This window comes from Hippoglossus stenolepis, chromosome 18 (assembly GCF_022539355.2).
Source record: "Hippoglossus stenolepis isolate QCI-W04-F060 chromosome 18, HSTE1.2, whole genome shotgun sequence".
Taxonomy (NCBI): Eukaryota; Metazoa; Chordata; class Actinopteri; order Pleuronectiformes; family Pleuronectidae; genus Hippoglossus; species Hippoglossus stenolepis.
In genome coordinates this window covers 9196425-9215733 of record NC_061500.1, presented here as the reverse complement: position 1 = coordinate 9215733, position 19309 = coordinate 9196425, and the positions used below count along the sequence as shown (strand labels likewise).

At 43.1% G+C, this 19309-nt stretch overlaps 1 protein-coding gene across 1 annotated transcript; it reads right to left on the bottom strand.

Annotated features, from left to right (window-relative positions):
• Window positions 1-337: 337 nt before the first annotated feature.
• cplane1 (ciliogenesis and planar polarity effector 1) lies at window positions 338-18661 on the bottom strand. The gene is made up of 50 exons (XM_035141698.2): window positions 18453-18661; window positions 17975-18128; window positions 17753-17888; window positions 17540-17659; window positions 16997-17229; window positions 16771-16874; window positions 16533-16689; window positions 16317-16420; window positions 15957-16139; window positions 15456-15705; window positions 15135-15335; window positions 14234-15024; window positions 13888-14078; window positions 13542-13622; window positions 13288-13452; window positions 12916-13083; window positions 12609-12840; window positions 12357-12493; window positions 12055-12272; window positions 11803-11967; window positions 11386-11533; window positions 11189-11298; window positions 10945-11094; window positions 10737-10848; window positions 9828-10143; window positions 8633-9742; window positions 8141-8292; window positions 7980-8053; window positions 7830-7891; window positions 7245-7500; window positions 6780-7154; window positions 6007-6681; window positions 5732-5913; window positions 5553-5640; window positions 5373-5457; window positions 4992-5126; window positions 4782-4844; window positions 4604-4674; window positions 3937-4186; window positions 3578-3828; window positions 3328-3427; window positions 2992-3156; window positions 2564-2606; window positions 2338-2469; window positions 2072-2252; window positions 1914-1969; window positions 1665-1832; window positions 1329-1471; window positions 954-1192; window positions 338-818 (listed from the first exon to the last, which is right to left on the bottom strand). Exons 2-50 carry the CDS (start codon window positions 18053-18055, stop codon window positions 663-665), a joined length of 9765 nt encoding a protein of 3254 aa, XP_034997589.2. The 5' UTR covers window positions 18056-18128; window positions 18453-18661; the 3' UTR covers window positions 338-662.
• Between the last annotated feature and the right edge of the window lie 648 nt (window positions 18662-19309).

Here is a 19309-nt window from a genome sequence, read left to right as displayed (position 1 = left end):
AGAACTAGTATGAGAATTGTAGGTGGTGGTGAATGACATTCTCTTTAATAGACTGGAATAGGAAAGATAGAGAATCTGTGTGTATAGTTACTTGATAGGCACATATTCACAGTAATAACTCACTGCTGCATGATAATATTTTCAGGAGAGAAACTCTGGACCTCTGTGGGTTTAACAACCTTTGCCGTTAAGCAGAACAGTACGTGTTTCCTGTGAACACTAAATATTGTGAGAACATGTCAATCTGAGCTGAAACTAAAATCTAACATTAAATGTTAAGATGCTTTTGTGCATCTGGTGGAAAACTCAAGACAACAAAATGAGAGCAAACAGCTTATAAACTTCAGATATTTATTAGTAGGGGAGTCAACTCTGTACAAAAAATATATATATATCTAGAAGACTCAAATGGCACAAACCTCCATCTTAAAGAATCAGTCAGTGAGATACAAAATTATTTATGAAAGTGATTACATCACATGCGATTTATTGTAGGCCTGCTTTTCAAACAAAATACTAAACCTGTTTTATTGTGATATAATATATTTTATATCATTGATGATTATATCTTTTTTTATTAAATATTATCTGAATAACATCTATTATCACAGTTTACAAAAGGATTTAAAAGGCACGTTTTCTTTTCCTTGAGACACTTGAGCTCAGTCTCCGTCTGCAGCCACCATCCTCTCGATAGCAGCCCAGTCGATTTTGCTGAGGCAGCTGCCGGCGCTGTCAGACAGGTTGTCCAGCCAGTCCATCTCTGACGCACCAGCTGCGGCTCCATCATCCTGCTCATCCGACAGCCTGGTCAAAACCTGATAAATATACAGCGACATATGAAACTAGATGTGAAATCTATCAACAAAGAAGTACTTGACACGGAAGTAACATCACTGTAAATGACACAGAAAGATAAAGGGGAAATATGTTATGAAATATGAGATTCTTACTGTGTTGGACTCCTCTCGCCTCTTCATTTCTTCGTCTTCTGTCTTCGTCTGCTCCCTCTGGATTCCTCTTCCAACAGCAGTCCCTCCTGAGGGCCTTTTGTTGAACTGCATCTTTCTCTCATATCCAACTTGATGATCCTCAATCTGGTTGGCCATGTGTCTTTTCATGTGGCTCTTTGTGTCGGTGACCATGCCACGTCTGGTCACCTGAGACAGACGGTCCCTTGGCAAAGAGGTAACTAATACCAAAAGAAATCACACAGCATAAAAATGTTTTGACTAATTTAATATCATCCTTCATGACAAAAATAATATACCATGATTAGCATGGTACTTATTTTTCACAGGCAACTTAGTTGAATATCATTATAATACCTGGTCTATGTAGTCCCAGTCTCCTGCTGTGATCCCCCGTAGGTCGTCCCTGCCCCTCAGCAGTCCATGGACGAGCGAGGGGCTGAGATGGTCCTGACGGGGATTTAAGATTTCTTTTGTCATTGGAAGATGTCCTGTAAACCCTGAAAAAAAGAAATTACCTCCATTACCAAAGGTAGAAAATTCCAGGTGTTTCAAATGAACATGAACAAAAGAATTGGGTATTTACAGATTCTGATCACTGTGGAATAACTACTGATTAGTTTGAATGGGAGAAGAGTAAAATTACTATTTAATGGGACGAGAGCCTGGTCAGATTACAGTGGCAGACAATACCTGTGAGTGCTTCCGAAAAGAGGAGCGGATGTGGACTGTGAGGGGGCGGGCAGCGGAGGACCTTCAGGCTGGGAAGAACTGCGTAGGACTGGAGGGGAGGCGGGGAAGCCCCTGGCCAAAGAACAAGCTTCAAGGGTCCTCTGGTTGTATTGCTCCATCAGCATGAACCTATTAAACCAAATTAAAATAACAGTTACGTTCCTGCACATTAACATCTCCTTTACACGCACAAAGCAAGAAGGTACATACTTTTCTTTTTCCTCTCTAGTTTTCCAAACGGTCACTTGATTTCTGTTTGTGGATTTCTGTGGAAGGAAGGGGTACAGCACCTAAACGATGATGTGGATGTAATTTTATAAAAGGACAAAATTTATATCAATTCCAATAAAAAGGCAAACAGATCTCACCACTTTTCCAGGGACAGGAAAAGGGTCTAGCTCCCTCTCCCTCAGACTTTCTCTGTGTTTTTGATAAACAGCAAGCCTTTCCCTCTGTTTCCCTTTCATCCAGATCCTCAGCTCTCTCCTCTCGTCATCTGGGAAGACGCTACTCGGCGACACCCAGCTGTTGTCCCGCCGCTCCGGCCTGCTGTGGGTCACATTACTTCTCAGCTCAGGAATACTCATATTTGTAAAAGGAGCCGTTTGTTTTGCAGTCGTTTTTGGTGCAATACCTGCTGTGGTGTGCAGGCTGTGAAGTGGACAAATCCAGGTCAGTTCGGGATAAATACCCTTCCCTAACCAGCTCCTCTAACATTTCCGCTGTATCCGATAGCCCAGTCTGACCCAGATTCTCCTCTTCCCATCTAGAGGTTGATAGGTAGAGGGCAGATTGGTGTGAAATAGGAGATCGATCATTGAAAATGCACGTCTTCAGATTAAACTTAAACTTAAACTTACACATGGGATATTCCAGATGCTTCAGGAGAGGGATCTTTTACTTCTGTGGAAGAAACACAAACATTGAACAGATGAAATAGTAACTTAAAACATTTTGACTGCACTTTGAACATTTAAATCAACTTAAACAGTCCAACTTCCGACATAAAGTCACAATTTTTTTGATTTTCTAATATTATTAAAAACCAAATACAAAAGCTACTATAATACCATTTGCATCATTAGGTGACAATTAAAAATGTTTATCTTTCTTTTAGTTTGCAGTTGTCATTTAGGAGTATTACTGTAACATACCTGGAAGATGTGTAAAGCCGACATTGCCGTTAAATTTAAGATACATTTTTAAAGATCACGCTATTAACTATTAATTCAGTGAGTTATTTCAAGTGGTTTTTTTCAGAATAGGTTTGAATAAATTGCATCTTTACTTCGAGGGGTGTGAGCGTAGGAAGGACCGGCTCTTTGACTGTGAGAAGGAGTGAAATGACGGAAGGAGTCACTGTGATGCACATATTGGTCGTCCTGACGTTCCTCTTCCTCTTCCTCTTCGTAGGCGTTTGGTTCAGTTAAAACCTCTAATCGTGGCGTCCATGCTGTCACAGAAGGAGAACACAAAGCTGACATTAACAGAGGCTTATGGTTTTTTTATAAACAATGTCACTATGTTATAAGTTACTTTGTTAAAGCTACAACTTTTGCTTATGGGTTTCAAAAACTTGCAAGTTGGCTTAAATGCTAAGCAATCTTAGTGTTTGGGGACAAACCTTCCTTTGGGACGGACAGTCTGACGTTTTTCTTCACTGCCCCGGGACTCTTCATATTAGGACCAAAGCCAGGGGTGAGATTTTCGATGGTGCTCACAAGCTACACAAAGACAATGTAGGACAAGCAAGGAAATATTTATTACAAACATAAATGTGTGAGGCTTAGAAGCCAATTTTTAAATCTAAGGGTCATTAAAATATAGATGGAATGAATACAAAAAACATCCTGCTTATGTAATAGAAATATTACCATCCTGGAGTTGGAGAAGTCCATCTCCAGATTGTCTGCAATTCTCTGCAGTGAAGCCACCTGAGCATCCAGCTCTGACAGGCGAGAGGAGAACAGGACTGTAGGAGGTGAGAAGGAAGCTCTGTGAGGTCCGACACTCAGCGTCTTAATGGCCTGACAGATCTGAGAGTCAGAGGGATCTGCCGTGTCTTGTAGAGTCACTCTCTCTGGACTGGACTCGTGACTGTGTAACTGAGAATCCTCAGGGGTATCTGGAATACACAGTTAAAGAGATGTTTAAAGCATTTTGAATACTTCACCTCAGGCCTAATCATTTTAAATGTAAAGACATAAATGTATTAGACGGTCAAAATAAGGACCTGGATGAGTGTTGGGTTTGAGCAGATTGTCTGTGATTGTGATTGATGGTTGAGGATCAGAAGCAGCAGCAGCAGCAGCATGACTCCTAATAACAGAAGTTGCAAGAACATGAAGCTGAGCAGAAGTTGGTGATGAAGGGCGTACGGAAGGAACATCCTGTGTTCCTGGGCTGAGACACCACGGCAAATTGTGGTGCAGGGCATTGTCTTCCAGATCCAAGACACTTATGAACTGGTGGCGGTGCACGTCCTGAGAAAAAGACAGAGAAACACAGAGAAGTGTATCATATATATATTATATCTTATATTATAATAAACATTAATTAAAATAACCTCTTGCATCATATTTGATATACAAAGGAATGAATGTGCATATATGTGGGAAAACATGAAGTATACAGGGTATAGACCAGGGTCAGTACATTAAAAAACATGACACAAGTCTTTATCTTGTTGGGGTATTTTCTAGAAATTAGAAGGCAGACAGGACATTGCATCCTACATAATGAATAATGGGAACTAGTGTTTTGTACTGTGGTCATCATACAATGGAATGATCTATTTAGACATAAATTTTAAGTGTGCAAGAAACATTCTCAGGCCCTAAAAGTCATTCTGCTCCATTAATTGTACAGTGCTGAGTCAACCTCCACATCTGGTCTCTCACCTGTACCCTCTCTGGTTTCTTTCGGTTCTCCTCTATGTTTTGAACAAGATGAAGATTCTGTGAACCTTGTGCTGCATTGAGAAAACACACATACACACAATTTTTGACTCGTCATTGTATCCACAAAAAATAAATATCAGGGTGTTGTCCTTGTAGGTTCGAATTCAGATCAACTTACATTCAGGGCTACTAGTGGTGACAGAGGCAGACACAGATTTATCCACAAGCGTGGGAGGACAAGCTGAAAGAAGACATGTCAACATGTTACTTAAAAAACAAGCCAGAAGGTATTAACACAATATTTTCATTCAAATTCAAATACAACAACTGGGTGATAACATAACAACTGTGCAATATTACAATGTTAACATTATAAATCCTCACTCACCTGGCTCTGTGTTGGTGAACGCATCATGACACTCTGGAGGTTTTTTACACGTGGAAGCAAAAGCGTGTAGCTCAGCTGAAGTGGACTCAGCCTTGTCCAACAATGTCTGACCAGTCAGCAGAGAGTCAAAGGATCCTGGGAGTTGAAGTTAATTAAACAGATCAACAGAATTGTAAACACAGCATCATAATATACCCACATATCTGGTTAACCCTTTTTTTTCTATATCTTTGCATTGAATGAATTTCATCATTCAGTATTTCAGGTATTCCCTAATTAACATGTTTTTGATCATCACAAATCCTTATTTAAATTTTTCCTTTGTTACTTTTTGTATAAAAATCCTTTTTGTATCAATCAGGAAATGCATCTGAGACTTACCGAGAGGAATCGCAAAGCTGTGTCCAGGAGTGATCTCTGATACTGCAGGCTCTTCAATTACAGGCTTTACAGGCTCATCTGCTGGCTGTAGACATATAGAAACAAATAAATCATAGTGGAATAACAATTTAACATTGTTAATAATAGAAAGTACTTCTTATAAAATAAATATTGTCTAACCGTCTGCATAGGGATGATGGACTCATTTGGTTTAAATGTGACCGCCGTTTTTCTTTCCCCGCACGTCTTTTCCTCTCTCCTCCTCTGCCTATAAACAACACAGAACAAGCACAGTGAATTAAATAGTCAGCATAATGCAAATTAAAATCAGTAACAGCATTAATGAAGCTCATGATTGCCTTTTGCTGGAGTTTGAGCTGGGAGAAGTCGGAGCTGCTCTGGTGCTCTCATTAGGTGGGTCTACTCTGAGCAACCGCTGTTGAACCTCTTCCACATTCTGCCTCCTGATCACTGAACTTGTCAAATCCTCCCTGGAGATGAGGGAGGTCATTTGTGTGGAAGGAGCTGCCATGGGCGACATCTGTGACAGAGACAAATATCCGTACATAAATTACACTTCAAGGTTTCATGATGCCTAACTTCAACATCTGGAAGTAATAGAAGTATCGCTTGCCATTTTTGGTCCAGGCTGTATATGTAAAAGCTTGGTCACAGGTATTCCTCCCATTGGAGCTGACATGACAGTAGAGGGCCTGGATAAAACTGGCATGGGTAGTTTAGGGAACGTGATGTTGCTGGGTGCACTAGGCTGAAGATGCAGCAGGCGAGGGTCCTGCATTCGAGCAGGTGTCTGAGCTGGAAAAGGAGGAGGAAGTAATGGGAACTCCTGCCCCCTGGAACCCTCTGACATCTGGATCCGGGGTTCAGAGCTGCAGGGAGGTGGATCCTGTGAATTATTAAAACTGAGTTGTCTTCTTAGAACTGAAGATCCGGTTCTTTTTTCTTCTGCCCTCTCTGAGGCGGCTTGGTAACTGTGTTTGCGCTGGGGCTGATGGGATTCGAGAAATGCAGGGTTTTCAGTGTGTCGCGTCTGGGACTCTTGGGCTGGAGGATAGTGTGGGGCTCTCTCCTGATGCAATGGCGGACACCGAGCCTGTAGTAACTTCAAGACCTGGGGAGCAGGGTCGTTTTGTAGGCTAACATTAGAAGGCAGTGCCACAGGAGTACTGGGAACAGCCTGTCTAATGTCAGCAGTGACCAGAAGCCCCTTGGAGGACAGGATCAAACTCCTACTCTGTTTAAACTGGATTTCTGGGGACCCCACGAGGACAGAGAGTGGATGCATTTCCTGAAGAAAAGAGAAACTGTATTTAGCTTAATTCCACTGTGGTGTAAATATAGATAGTAGACAATATTTCACATCTTTACAATACATTTGACCAATACCTGATCATTTACACCTGCTCCACCAGTAGTGGAGGATAGATTCCTGGGGATTTGATGCTGGCGATCTGGTCGAGAGGTTTTCCCTGAACTTTGTACAGCAGCCTGGTCTGCAAACATACATGCGGTGGTCTGACTGGGGTGAGGATAGTTGGATCCTGAAGGTGGCACACTTGCCTGTGTCTGGGGTGCCACAGAAACTGAGGTTTGAACAGGTAAGACATTTGGTTGAGGGATGAAGTTGGTTACATGGGATGATGGCACATTAGGGTGTGAGGAGTTCATGCTAGACTGAGCCAAAGAAGAGTTCTGCTGGGCAAGTTCCAGGCTGGAAAAGGAAGCTCCCAAAACCTCCATCATGCTCATGTAGTTGATATTCTGCAACAAAGGCCAACAATTCTTTAGGTGAGAGTCAATCATAAGAGACAACAGAATGCAAACCTTTCCTTTCAGGCAATTCTTTCTTACCTGAACTAATCTAAATAAGTCTTCACCCAGTCGCTGTCTCATCTGTGGGGGCTGATTGGATAATGGCTGATCGGGTGCTGCAGAAACAGGAGTGGGTGCACCAGCCATGGAGCTTTGTGGCTGAAGGTTGGGAGGATCTACAGGTGTATCGGGGAACAGCCCACCAACTGTATCCGTGACATCTGTGTGAACCGAGGCCTTGGGCTGCACAGGAGGAAGAGCTTGGGGCTCTGGGTGTAGGGGAGCTTGTACACTTCTAGGATGGAAGAAAACAAATAGTAGTTTGAGACACTAAAGAGACATTGTCAGCCTTTAAATTTTGGTTCTATCACCAAATAAACATAAACATACAACAATAACTCAACAATAACAATCTTACATTATACATTTATAGTAGTAGATGCAATGTTGATGAATTACTGTCAACATAACTAAAGAAAACATAACATTAGAGACTTAAAAGTCTAAATCTCATATAATCGTGGCACCAACTTATTACAGTAATGCTTATACATATTTGTAACCATTCAGTTGTCCTTTCAAAATAAATTATTTAAATAAAATTATTAATAATTCAAAACTCACAGAGAGGTGGAAGTGAACGTATCTTCAGTGTTTTCTGAGTCCAAGTCTGCAAGCTTCAAACTCTGGAAATGACAAGAACGTTAATTATATCTGTTTTGAGAACACTGATGATACATATGAGGAAAAGGAATCCTGAATGGTAATACTCACCGTTTCAAGTGTGCAGATGTTTTCACAGATTTCAAGGGATGACATCTCCAACCGCTCACTGCCACTACTTTTACCTACAAATACAAACACATTCATACTCTCAGTTATAAAGGTGTATATTACAAAAAAAATGTATGATCCAATATAACTTAGCACCATACCTTCTTTTTCAGATGCAAAATCTAAGTCATCGAGATATGGTTGTTGTGAACTGGACTGTGCCCGCTGAGCATGAAAGGTCTGTTGGTCCTGGTCATTAGAAAGAGGCTTCCTGTGACGTGTCAGTTCCTCTGGTTCATCTGTGCAAGAGCTGCTGCAGGGAAGCAAATAGTATATCAAAAACAGTATAGTATTCATCTAAACAGTAAAAATAAAAGAATAATACATATAAAATACAAAATCAATATATGTGTACATTTTTATTTTAGTTTGTTGTTCTTGAATCGTTATTATATCTCAAATCCTTCAATAAACATCACACATATTGACCACAACCCAGTTTTTATACAAAACATTTCTCAAAGACCAAATTCCCAAACTACTGGTCAACTACACTCTGAAGTTTATGGCACAAACTGGCTTTAAAAGCAACAGAATGTAGGTCCAGCTTGCCCAGTTACAAGAATGTGTAAATAAAAACATCGGGCACTCACATGGAGAGTTCCCCTTGCTGTAGATTGTGATCCGGACCAGTGATGGGAGTGTTGGCAGATCCGGGGTAGCCTGTATCAATACTGCTCTCTCTCTCCGGGTTCCCGTCCACCGCAGGTTGCACCACAGGGGCCACAGTCCACTGTGTTTCTGGAACTTGGATGTGGGTGCTGTAGCGCTCCGTCCCAAATAGAGCCGTGTACCTCCACTCTAGTAAGCTGAGGGAGGTGAGGACAGCAGGCGCTGAGGCTTTGACACGAATCACTACTCCTTCGTCAGCTGGTCCTCCGACCCCTCCTCCCCTCTCTTTCTTCTTTCTTCTATGATGAAGAAGCACCCTCCTATCAGCCCAGCGCACCATCCACTCCAGCAGCCGGCCCAGCTCTGGAAACTGAGCCTCTAATTTAGGGACCAGGCCCTGCTGCAGTTCAGTCACAGCTTCCACTGAAGTTGGGGAGGCAAACATCAAGCTCTCTGATGGCTGCCCAATGGGAAAGGTACTTTTAATAGGGCTAGATTCAGAACCACAGTGACCCCTATTCTTCCTTTGGGCTAAATGCACACTGCTTTGCTTTCGGAGGCCAAACAAACCTTTCATCTTGCCAGTTCTCGGCCCAGGAAGAGAACTGACTGAAAGACTGGCTCTGGATATGGAGGCTTCATTCCAGACGGCGGACGATTGAGGTTCAGGTGTCGGGCCTTGCTTAATGGGCTTGTAGCAGCACCCAGCTCTGAACACTGGAGGGTCGCTGCTCCAAGGTTTCCTCCCTGGATGGTGCCCGTCTCTTTGACGCCGATGTATCGTTGTGAGCACATCAAAAGTGAGCGAGTGCAACTCTCTCTCCCTCAGCTTGGAGGAGAAGCTCTTCAGCAAAGGAAGTTCACTGCCCGGGTCCCCTCCATCAGCCACATCCTTCTCTAGCTCGTAGCTGATGAAGAGCTCCAGGAAGTTCAAATATTCTTCGTCTTCCAACTCAAACTCCCAGGTGCCAACCACTGGTAAGGGGGACTTCTCATTCCCCTTGGTACCGTCTACTTGAGTCTCCTCCTGAATGGCGCTTTCAATCTTAACAGCATTTTCTCTGTCTCTTACTTTATGTACTTTTTTGTCCCTGAAAAGAAAAGAAACAGCACAAAATAAGCCACAACATAGATGATAATTCAGAGAAATAGCAGTGCTACTGTTTCACTGGCTACCTGGACATGGCTCGGCAATGCTGTTCAGGGGAGATGGCCTCAGATGTGTTCTCTGCTGTGTCTCCATCACTGCACACTGGGGGAAACCCGCAGTCGGTTAAAGTGCTGGTGCTCAGACTTGTACCCAGTGAGAGTTGCCTCATCATTGCCATCCCATGTTTGTTTCCCCTGTCCTCCTCTTCCTCCTCCTTCTCCCACAGGTGGAGCTCAGGGGGAGCCAGGTGCCTCCGCAAACGCCCAAGATGTTTTCTCCTCTGCCTGTGTTTGTCCTGAATCAGAACCATCATCAACTCATTTGCCTCATCCCTTTCACCTTCTAGAGACAGAGAAGAGACAGAAATGAAGGTTTAAAAATACATCGCATAATTTTAAGAAGTGATGAATAATGAATACTAGTAATTTGTTTTGTTAAAAGGTGCAGGTTAGATCGTAAAAGGGGCAGCATATAAAACAAATAAACATTAAAATTATCGAAAGGCTAACCAAGAGAGATAATAGCCCTTTTGCCTCACAGCAAGAAGGTTCTGGGTTTGAACACACAGACCGGCTGGGGCAATTCTCTGAGGAATGTCTATATTCTTTCTGTTCCTGCTTGGGTTTCCTCAGGGAACATGGACTTCCTCCCACAATACAAAGGTTAATTGGAGACTCTAAATTGTCCTTAATGTAAGACTCTGAGCTGGTTGTTTGTCCTGCTACGGACTAGCGATCTGTTCAGGGTGTACCCATTCATGTCCTACATTCTATATATATTCTAATAGTAAACAAAAAAAAAAGAATCAAGAATAAAATGTAGGCCATCAGGTAAGTTAAACAAAATATATTTAAATGTAAAGTTAAATATATAAACCATTTCAGTGTTGTGTAGCATTTCAAAGGAACTTGTTAATGAAAAAGAAGGGTTCATACCAAGGACATTGCATTGCCTCAGTCTCTGTAGCAGTGAGTTATACTTTTCTCTCAGCGGGACTCTGACAGACTCTTCCTCCCCCGGGAAGGCTTGTACCAGCGTGTCTGCAACCTAAGAAGGAGCCGGCAAGGATGAGACATTTACTCACTCTGTTCTACTTTAACAAACCCTGCTTATGTAATAAAAGGCAAGAAAAAGCAATTTCACCAAAGAGACCGGAGGCAGTTCAGACACGAGGCTGAGCAGTACGTCCTGGAGAATTTCTTCAGCATTGAGGTAGCGAGAGAAAGGCAGAAAGCGACGGGCCCAGCGGAGAGCTTCAGCGCAGCTAGATCTCACATCTGAATCACCAGGGATCTATGGGACAACAATACAAAGGCATTCTCATGGGGCATCAATAGCTGAGAATATTTACAGAAATATGTCATCCTCTCAAACACAAATATAATACCTGTTTATCTCTGCAATGCTGCCTGGCAGCCTGATACTTCCTGCAGGAAATGGAGAGTTGGTCCCTGACATGCAACATCCAGCATAAACCACACAGCTCCCTGAAACAGACTTGTAGCAGAAATACGATTGGTAAGTTCCATATGAAAACTGATTATTGATTTTAACATCCACATTGCACTTTGAGTGGCATCTTACTAATAGTTTGGATCGTGTCAGAGTCCAAATGACCATCTTTGTTAGGGCCCAGTCTGAAGAATCCACTGCGCGTGACAAACTTCATCAGCCCTTCTGGGAAAGCTTTCTCTTCTTCAGTAGCTGCTGGATATGAGTACTTCTTTTTGATCTGAAAACAACATCAGATATTTACACTCTCTCAGATGGCATGGCATTTCATAACTAAGTATAATCACCAACTCTTGAACACTGTGTTGATGAACCAATGAAGGTGTAGTAATTGGAAAGTCTTGGTTTTTTCTCGTTTTGTTCCAAGACAAAATGACCTTTAAAAACGTACCTTTTTCATTCATTAAGACTTAAAACTTCTTAAAACATAGAGACATTTAATCCTCTTATTAAACCAGACAAAAACCCTCTGGTCCTTGTGTGAAGTACCTTGTGTAGTAGGTGTCTGGCCCGGCGCAGATGGGTGATGTACCACTGGGCAGCAGGTTGGCAACAACGGGCAGATCTCAGAAGTAAAAGCAATCTTTGGAGAACCGCAGACACCTTGTGACGTGATGCAACCTCTGCAAACTGCCCTGCTGTTCCTATCGGGTCCTGAGAACCAGACACACAGAACAACAACATTTAATTACATGTTTGTGTGAACATTGTTTTACAAGTTGATCTTCTCTTCTCATGTACCTGTGTGTTCGGGGAAGGCTGAGGGCAATAAAGAGGTGGGGAGGGGAGATACAGTCCACTGGGCACCAACAGAGGTAAACAGGAACACAAGTCTTTGGCTGTGTCCAGCAAGGAAGACAAGGGTGAGGACATAACATTCACTCCAGCCATGACTGATGCTCTCAGAATCTCCTGCATGGAAACTAGTAATAAATCCCAGTCCTCTCCTTCCAAAGGGTCTAGTAAAAGGAGGTGACACAAGGCATTGATTAAAAGGTTTTATGTTTGTCCGGGTTATCTTACAGTTGTCAGGTCTCACATACCTGTCAAGCTCTTGTCATATTCCTTGTCCCTGTGCCCCTGGGAGTCCGGCTTATTCCCAAGAAGACTCTCCAACTCAGCCTGAAAAATGCTTTCTGCTTCCATATCTGTTGGGAGGTGGAGCTCTCTCCTTCTCAGCCTGTCATGAAAGATGTTATTGGCATGATCATGAATCAAATATATGATAAAATAAAATGCCAACAGTAACAGAAAACTTCTCCCTGATTATACTGTCCACTTTCTTTTACACTGACCGAGCAAAGTCGCAGTGGTCAGTGCAGTAGCTTGTGTAAGCCAGACTCAGAGAAACCGCTGTCTTCCAGTCCCCGAGGTGGGAAGCCAACCACACAGCCTCAGGCAGCAGACCCCCGAGAAGGAGCAGGTCCTGGGCGTAGTCCACTGTCCACACCTCTGACAGATGCTGTCGTCGAACTGCTGTTGCCACCTCCTCTTGGCATAGAGGCACCAAGCGCCCAACACTTGGGCCTGAGAAAAGACATAATGATTAATATTATTAAGAAATTACCATTTTGAACTGATGACAAATTTTTGGAAACGCACCATGAGGTAAATGTAGAGGAGGCAAGACGGCCACATTGTGAGGGGGCAGGATGTGGAGGGGTTGGTTGGCGAAGTAAGAGGCCATGACTCTCCCCAGACTCTGAACCACTGCAAAGGCTGCATCACTGTGAAGATCGACTGGGAGCCACGTGCAAGGAAAAGAATCTGCTGCAAGAAACAAAAGGCAAGACTGATAACTAACACTTCTTACTTTCAAAGTCAGATTTCCTCTGCTGCTCTATAGCTTGACCTTTTAGACAGGGTGTCATATCTTAATAATGCATTTAAATGAATCATACTGGAAAGGCTGGGATGTTGGCTATATACAACTTGATGACATAAACTGACTTGCATATGAAAACTCTTTCTGACCTGTTTTGGATTTTCTGTTGTCCTTCTGATGTCCAGCCCTGTGCAGGATGAGACGTGCCATGTGGTCGCCCAACTCTTGGGCTTCCCTTAGACGGTACTGGGACAGAAGACTGTAGAGGAGTGCCAGACAGAGCCGTTCCTCCTGGAAGACCCTGCGATCACAAACTAATAACAAATATATGGAATTACCATTTCAGACTGAACGTGAATATGTGGTCTACTTAGTTTTGAAAAACTGAAGCAATGAGGCTTACTTTTGTTACTCTCGTCACAAATTTGTGACCGCCAGGCCTCGGCACTCTTTGGATACAAGCCACACAGGAAAAGATGTTCACCTGGGGGAGACGAGTCGAATGCTAAATAACAACAGTAATTATTCACAAATAACTATTATTCTAATTGATCTGAGCCACAGATAAATAACTTCATTATTTAAGATGAACTAGTTGCTCAATATGATGCAAGATTTTTGAAAATACAAGGTTAATTTTGTCCATTTAAACACAACTGAACTATGTAGAAAATCTACATTGTCTTTACTTCCTGTAGTTGGTACAATAACCATAGATATAAATAATAAATCTCAGATGTTTTTCAGACCTGGGTAACTCATCAGTGCAGGGCCCTGCTCGAGCTTTGCTCCTGTGGCCTGCAGGGCTGCTTGAATCTGGGACGTGAGGAAAGTCAACTGCTGCTGCTCCTCCTCCCAGCCGTCGCAGCCTTCATAGTTCTTCAGTTCTTCCAGATACTTCTGGGTGACCTTGTACACCCACTGCCACACTCCGAACAATCTGGGGGAAAAAAGAATATCTCCAGTGTCTTTTGACTTTGAAATCCTCTGAACTGTCAGGTAGAGCATGATGTGCAATTACTAATACTGGCATCCACAACAACAAATTTGTTCATAAACAGTGGCACATAAAAATCCATAAGAGACTATCTCTACCTGCTAGATGGTCGCTGGGGAACAGGACATCCCTGATCCAGCGAGGTGAGTTTCTTTTTCTTCTCATCCTGTAGCAGAGGTACATGGTAAACATCTGAAGGCCAGAGCTGTTGTGACTGGGCAACAGATTCCTTCTTTGCAGAGGACCACACAGTTTTTTGCTGCAGGCTGTATGTGTGGTCAAGAGAATCCGAGACCAGCTGCAAAATGTGCAGGACGGTGGACAGAAGTTGAGATGATGGCTGACAGTGACCGGTCTGGTAGGACTCAGGGTGAGGAGTCAGCAGGAGGCGTATCAGTCGTTTACTGAGCTCTACCACCAGGCCCTGGCAGCATGGCCCATTTGAGTGAGTGCTATCCCAGGGAAGAAAAGATAACAGGGTTTTGATAAGATGGAGGAGCCGGGTAGAGACTGAGGTATTCTTTTTTCCTGTGTGGTCCGTGGAGCTGGAGATCAAATGGACCAAAGCAGCAAATCGCACCACACAAAGGAGGGTATGCTTCAGCAGACACGCTCTATGTTCCACCTCATTTCCTAGAGACAGGCCAAACGCCCAGGCTGTTAGCAGCTTAGTCCGAATTTTCCCGAGTTCACGATGAAGAAGAGGAGTCTTCCTCTCTGGTTCAGCAAAGTCCTTTTCATAATTTGGACCAGTAGTAAGTAGAGTGTCAGTTTGTGTGTCATGGGCATGTAGAGTGTCAAACATTGAGGCAAACTCCAAACGACCGACATTCTCCATGTGAGAACCAGCAGGAGGTCCGTCGAAATCAGAGTCGTCATCAAGGAAAGTCTAGAAAAACACAGTCAAACAGCAACTCAAAGACAGCTCAGTGGATCAAGGAATGTATATTACAGTCATGCCACATTCTAACACAGTGCGATTACATGCATGTGACTGACCTGCACTTTTTCAAAAAGCCCCTTGGTTCCACTCAACGTCCCTTGGTCCTGCAGGAAAAGTGGCAAAGTGGATCCACCTGTGGGTCCCGAGAAGACAGAGTCTGCAGAGTTGGGACCACGTGTAACAATGGGACTGAGTGCCTCAAGGCTGCTGTCAAGATTTAGGCAAGATACTGACTCCAACCATGCCCTCACGTGAATCTGAAAATAATGAGTGTGAGGAAAGGCATATTGTCAAGAATAGCAATGCATAAAGTATAAGCAAAAGCTAAGACTGAGTAGGATCACTTTTCCCACTTCTAGAAGTCCCTGGTTTACCACCTTTGATTGTTCCAGCTTCAGACTGGCCTTTTCCAGATCCCTGCTGGTGTCCTTTAAAAGTGATTTCAGCAACATGGCAGGAGAAGGCCTGTCGAGTACCCTCATTACGGTGGCCATGTAGCCATCAGACACAATGAGATACAACAGCCGAGGATGCCAGGTCACGGAATATCGCTGCCTCAGAATGTCCCGCACCGACAGGCTAGAACTGGACATATTGGCCTCCACTGACCCTGCAGACACTGGTGGCCTGCAGAGAAACAAATAAGACAAACATTATATATGTTAAATCATCCCATTTGACACAGAGTTTCTACCTTATTCATGCTTAAAATAAAATAATAAGAGAGATGCATGACTCTTAGATAAAAAGTGAAGAAATCGGTAGAACAGGTGACCAGATTTGAGAGAGATGAAACAATAATCAAGATCAGCTCAAACAAATCAATAACTTGAAACAAAGGGCTCATAAATAAAAAGCAAAATGACTCAAATGTATACCGGTAAGTGACGAGGGGATGCAGTGGTAGGAAGTGCGCCGGCCCAAAGTCCACGTTACAACCGGAGCTTGTTAGACTGAGAAGGCCCCCGAGCCGAGCCAACACAAGAAGGGAGCCCCTCTTGAGGACACATGCCAGGAAAAGGCTGCTGGGGGACCAGCTCACACTGCCCACCCAGTACGACCTAAAAGAGAAGATATGTTCACTTTATTCCTAAATAAATACACACTGTTCATCACAGATTGTAAGGTAGACATTTTGCTGATAAGGTGGGAAGTGGTCCCTCCCTTTCTGGTACATTTTCTATCAAGACGTTCTGGAAATGATGCTGAACTCGTGCACGTATGTATGAATGCTGTACCTTATGTATTTGGAGGGAATCTCTAACGTCTTCATTCCACATCCTCCAAGGCTGCTTGATACTGAGACAAAATTCTGTGTGCTCACATACAGGACCTGTGTAGCCTGGTTTGAAAAACAGGAAATACAAAACTTGATTCACATTTCTACAGATGAACCTGCGAAAGGAAACACACGGAGATGTGAAGAATAGAGATAGGAGGGGCCAGATGCTCACCTTTGGATGTCTCTGGTTCAGGACGATGGCTAACAGTTGGCCATCTGGGGAGAAGGCTGGCACCATGGCCCCTCTAGACTTGACTGGTTGGCAGGTTGGGGTGAGATGAGACATGGGGTATGTCTTGGTGGCCCACTGTATGCTATATCCCACAGAACTGCAAAGAAAACTGTGATTTTGTTTTGCTATTGTAATATCCAGTGAAAGCCCTGACTGTTACATCGACCCTCTCACTCACCCCACTCTCATGTTGCCTTCCTCCCACTGAATTTTCAAACAGGTGATTATAAGCTTCTTCCCGGATGTGAAAACAAGGGCTGATAAGCAGGCATCACCCACAGCCTGAGAGAGTTTTGAGAGAGATAAAATAAGATTTAAAGCCTGAATAAAATTAGAATTGTAGGGCAGGTCTGTAAAATAGTGAAACATGATATTAAACATATACTCTTATTGCAAGTACATACTTCTGTCTTTACAAATATTGAGTGTTGGCATGCTTCTTTGTCAAGTAGAGAAGGCAGAACGGTATCCTCAAGGGGCTTGATATGGGCCCAACGTCCCTTGACTGTGCCATCTCGAACTCCTGTCAAATCCCTGACATCCACACACTCCCACAGGAAGACGTGTCCGGTTATGGCTACCAGAAGCACACGCATTCCATCCCTTGAAACCTGAAGAGAAAACCGTGGGGTATTTCCTGTGAAAACACACAGAGAACCATCATTTAGGATTTAACAACTTGTCAAAATATAAAATAAATGGTGGGATTTGGGACAGAGGATGTGCCGAACAAAGAATCATTGAACATCTCCTTATAAACACCAATTAACAGTGTACAGCTACTTTAATAACTAGGATCAGATATGTCTGCAAATAACTACTTGTACAGATCTAATCCTCACAGCAGTACTTGGATGATATTGCAGATATCTTCTGAAATATCACCTGCTGCTTTTTGAGTAGTTAAAGAAAAATGCTGATGTATTTGCCTCTTATTGTGCATATACCTTGACCAGAAGTAATGACTTGAACTACTTCTGGGGCAGCTGCAGCAGTCTTCAACAAGTCCTTATCCCTGTTCCACAGAAAGAGTTCTCCCGAGACCAAAATCCCACAAAGCCACACACCTACAAAAAACCACAACCAATCAACCAGTGTATTAATGTATTCACAGACTTGACAGGGAAGTGTTTTACTTCGAGTTTATACAGCAAACTCACCGCTGCGGGATGAGGCCATTGTCACCACACTGTTGAGCAAAGGATGGAGTTTCGGGGTCCTCTTCTTCGTGCGACCGGAGACCATGTTGATCTCACTGATCCGTTTGTCATCTAACAGGAACACAGACTCCTTCTCCTGGAGGGATGACACAGCAGAGGGCTCACAGTCATTTGTCCCTCATGCACATCAGGTTAAGTGTGTTTTCACTTCTCTCTCCTCACCTGACCGAGCCAGCAGAATCTGGGCCATGGTTTCTTCCGTTTGATGCTGGTCGACAGAACAACCTCCAGCTTCAGCTCCATGTTTGGATGCCAGCATCAGTTCTTCGTGGGGATTGTGTCTCCAGGGAGGGTTATTAGAAAAGACAGAATCCCTCTGGACAAGCAGGACGATAGAAATCTATGGGTTAGTGGGAAAGCATCACGTCTATGTGTCGCCAGTACACATTCTGGTTAGCTCCATAGCTGGTACCAGTAAATACGCGATTAAAGTACATATCCACGATATTAAGAGGTGTCTACAATGTTATGGCGCCGTGTTATTAACACAGACTGTGTATAAAAAGATTATTGTCCGTTCTTTCCCTTTGTTTTCAAAGCGTTAACCGTCGTTAGCCACCGAGCTAACTCTGCTTGCAGCGAGGAAAACTGCTCCAGAAAAGACTAACTTGAATATTTGAGATGCTCGGACTCTACTCACGTGTTGTGTTCACGTCGGGTGTTGGAGAAAAACGTAACACGAGCGTGGAATCGCATGTTAAACCGAAGCTAATCGTGAAATAATTCGAAACTCCCTCCGCTTCTGTAGCCGAAATTCCTTCCCATGATCCTCCTGGAGGAAGCTTCCACGCGTTGCCGTAGGAACGCAGCTGCAGGGCGAGGGACGCCCCGTGGAAACTAACGGGATGTTTATTTATTTATTTATCGTCTTTATGATGGATTTACTGCGGTATAATCCAGGATATGTGACCGCAGCCCTCACTCCGACAAGTTTAACCCAGTCCAGTGTTAGATTAAGAATTATAAATCCACATAAAAACTAGGTGGCGCTATGACCCTGAGTTGATATTAACATATGGAGCTGTTCAGGCTGGGACTCTGATCATAAGTGAGGATTTTGGTGCTGACTGAACAATGCACAGTGGAGTTTAATAAAAAAACGTCCTTTTCACAAATGAAAAGCAAGCTAATTGCTCAATACAGATCTTAAGTTAATTTCACAAAAAATCTATAAATTTTTTCCTTTATCACTTCATTACTTTCTCTGAGTAGGCGTACCTCCTCTATTAACTCCTCATTTCTTTCCCTCAACAGCCCTACTTCCCTTTTCAATTGCACAACCTCTTTTTTAAATTGTTACACTTTTTTTGGCGTGTTTTAATGGAATATTGCATGTGATTTACTAGCAAAATAATGATCAAAGGCAAGATCAACGCCAAAATAAGATTGATGCCTAATATCTTGGTTGTGTAATAGCTTTTGACATATATATATTATCATACATGTAAGGAAGAAGAACAGTCATGCAGACATAGCTAATAGATGGGAATAATGCAT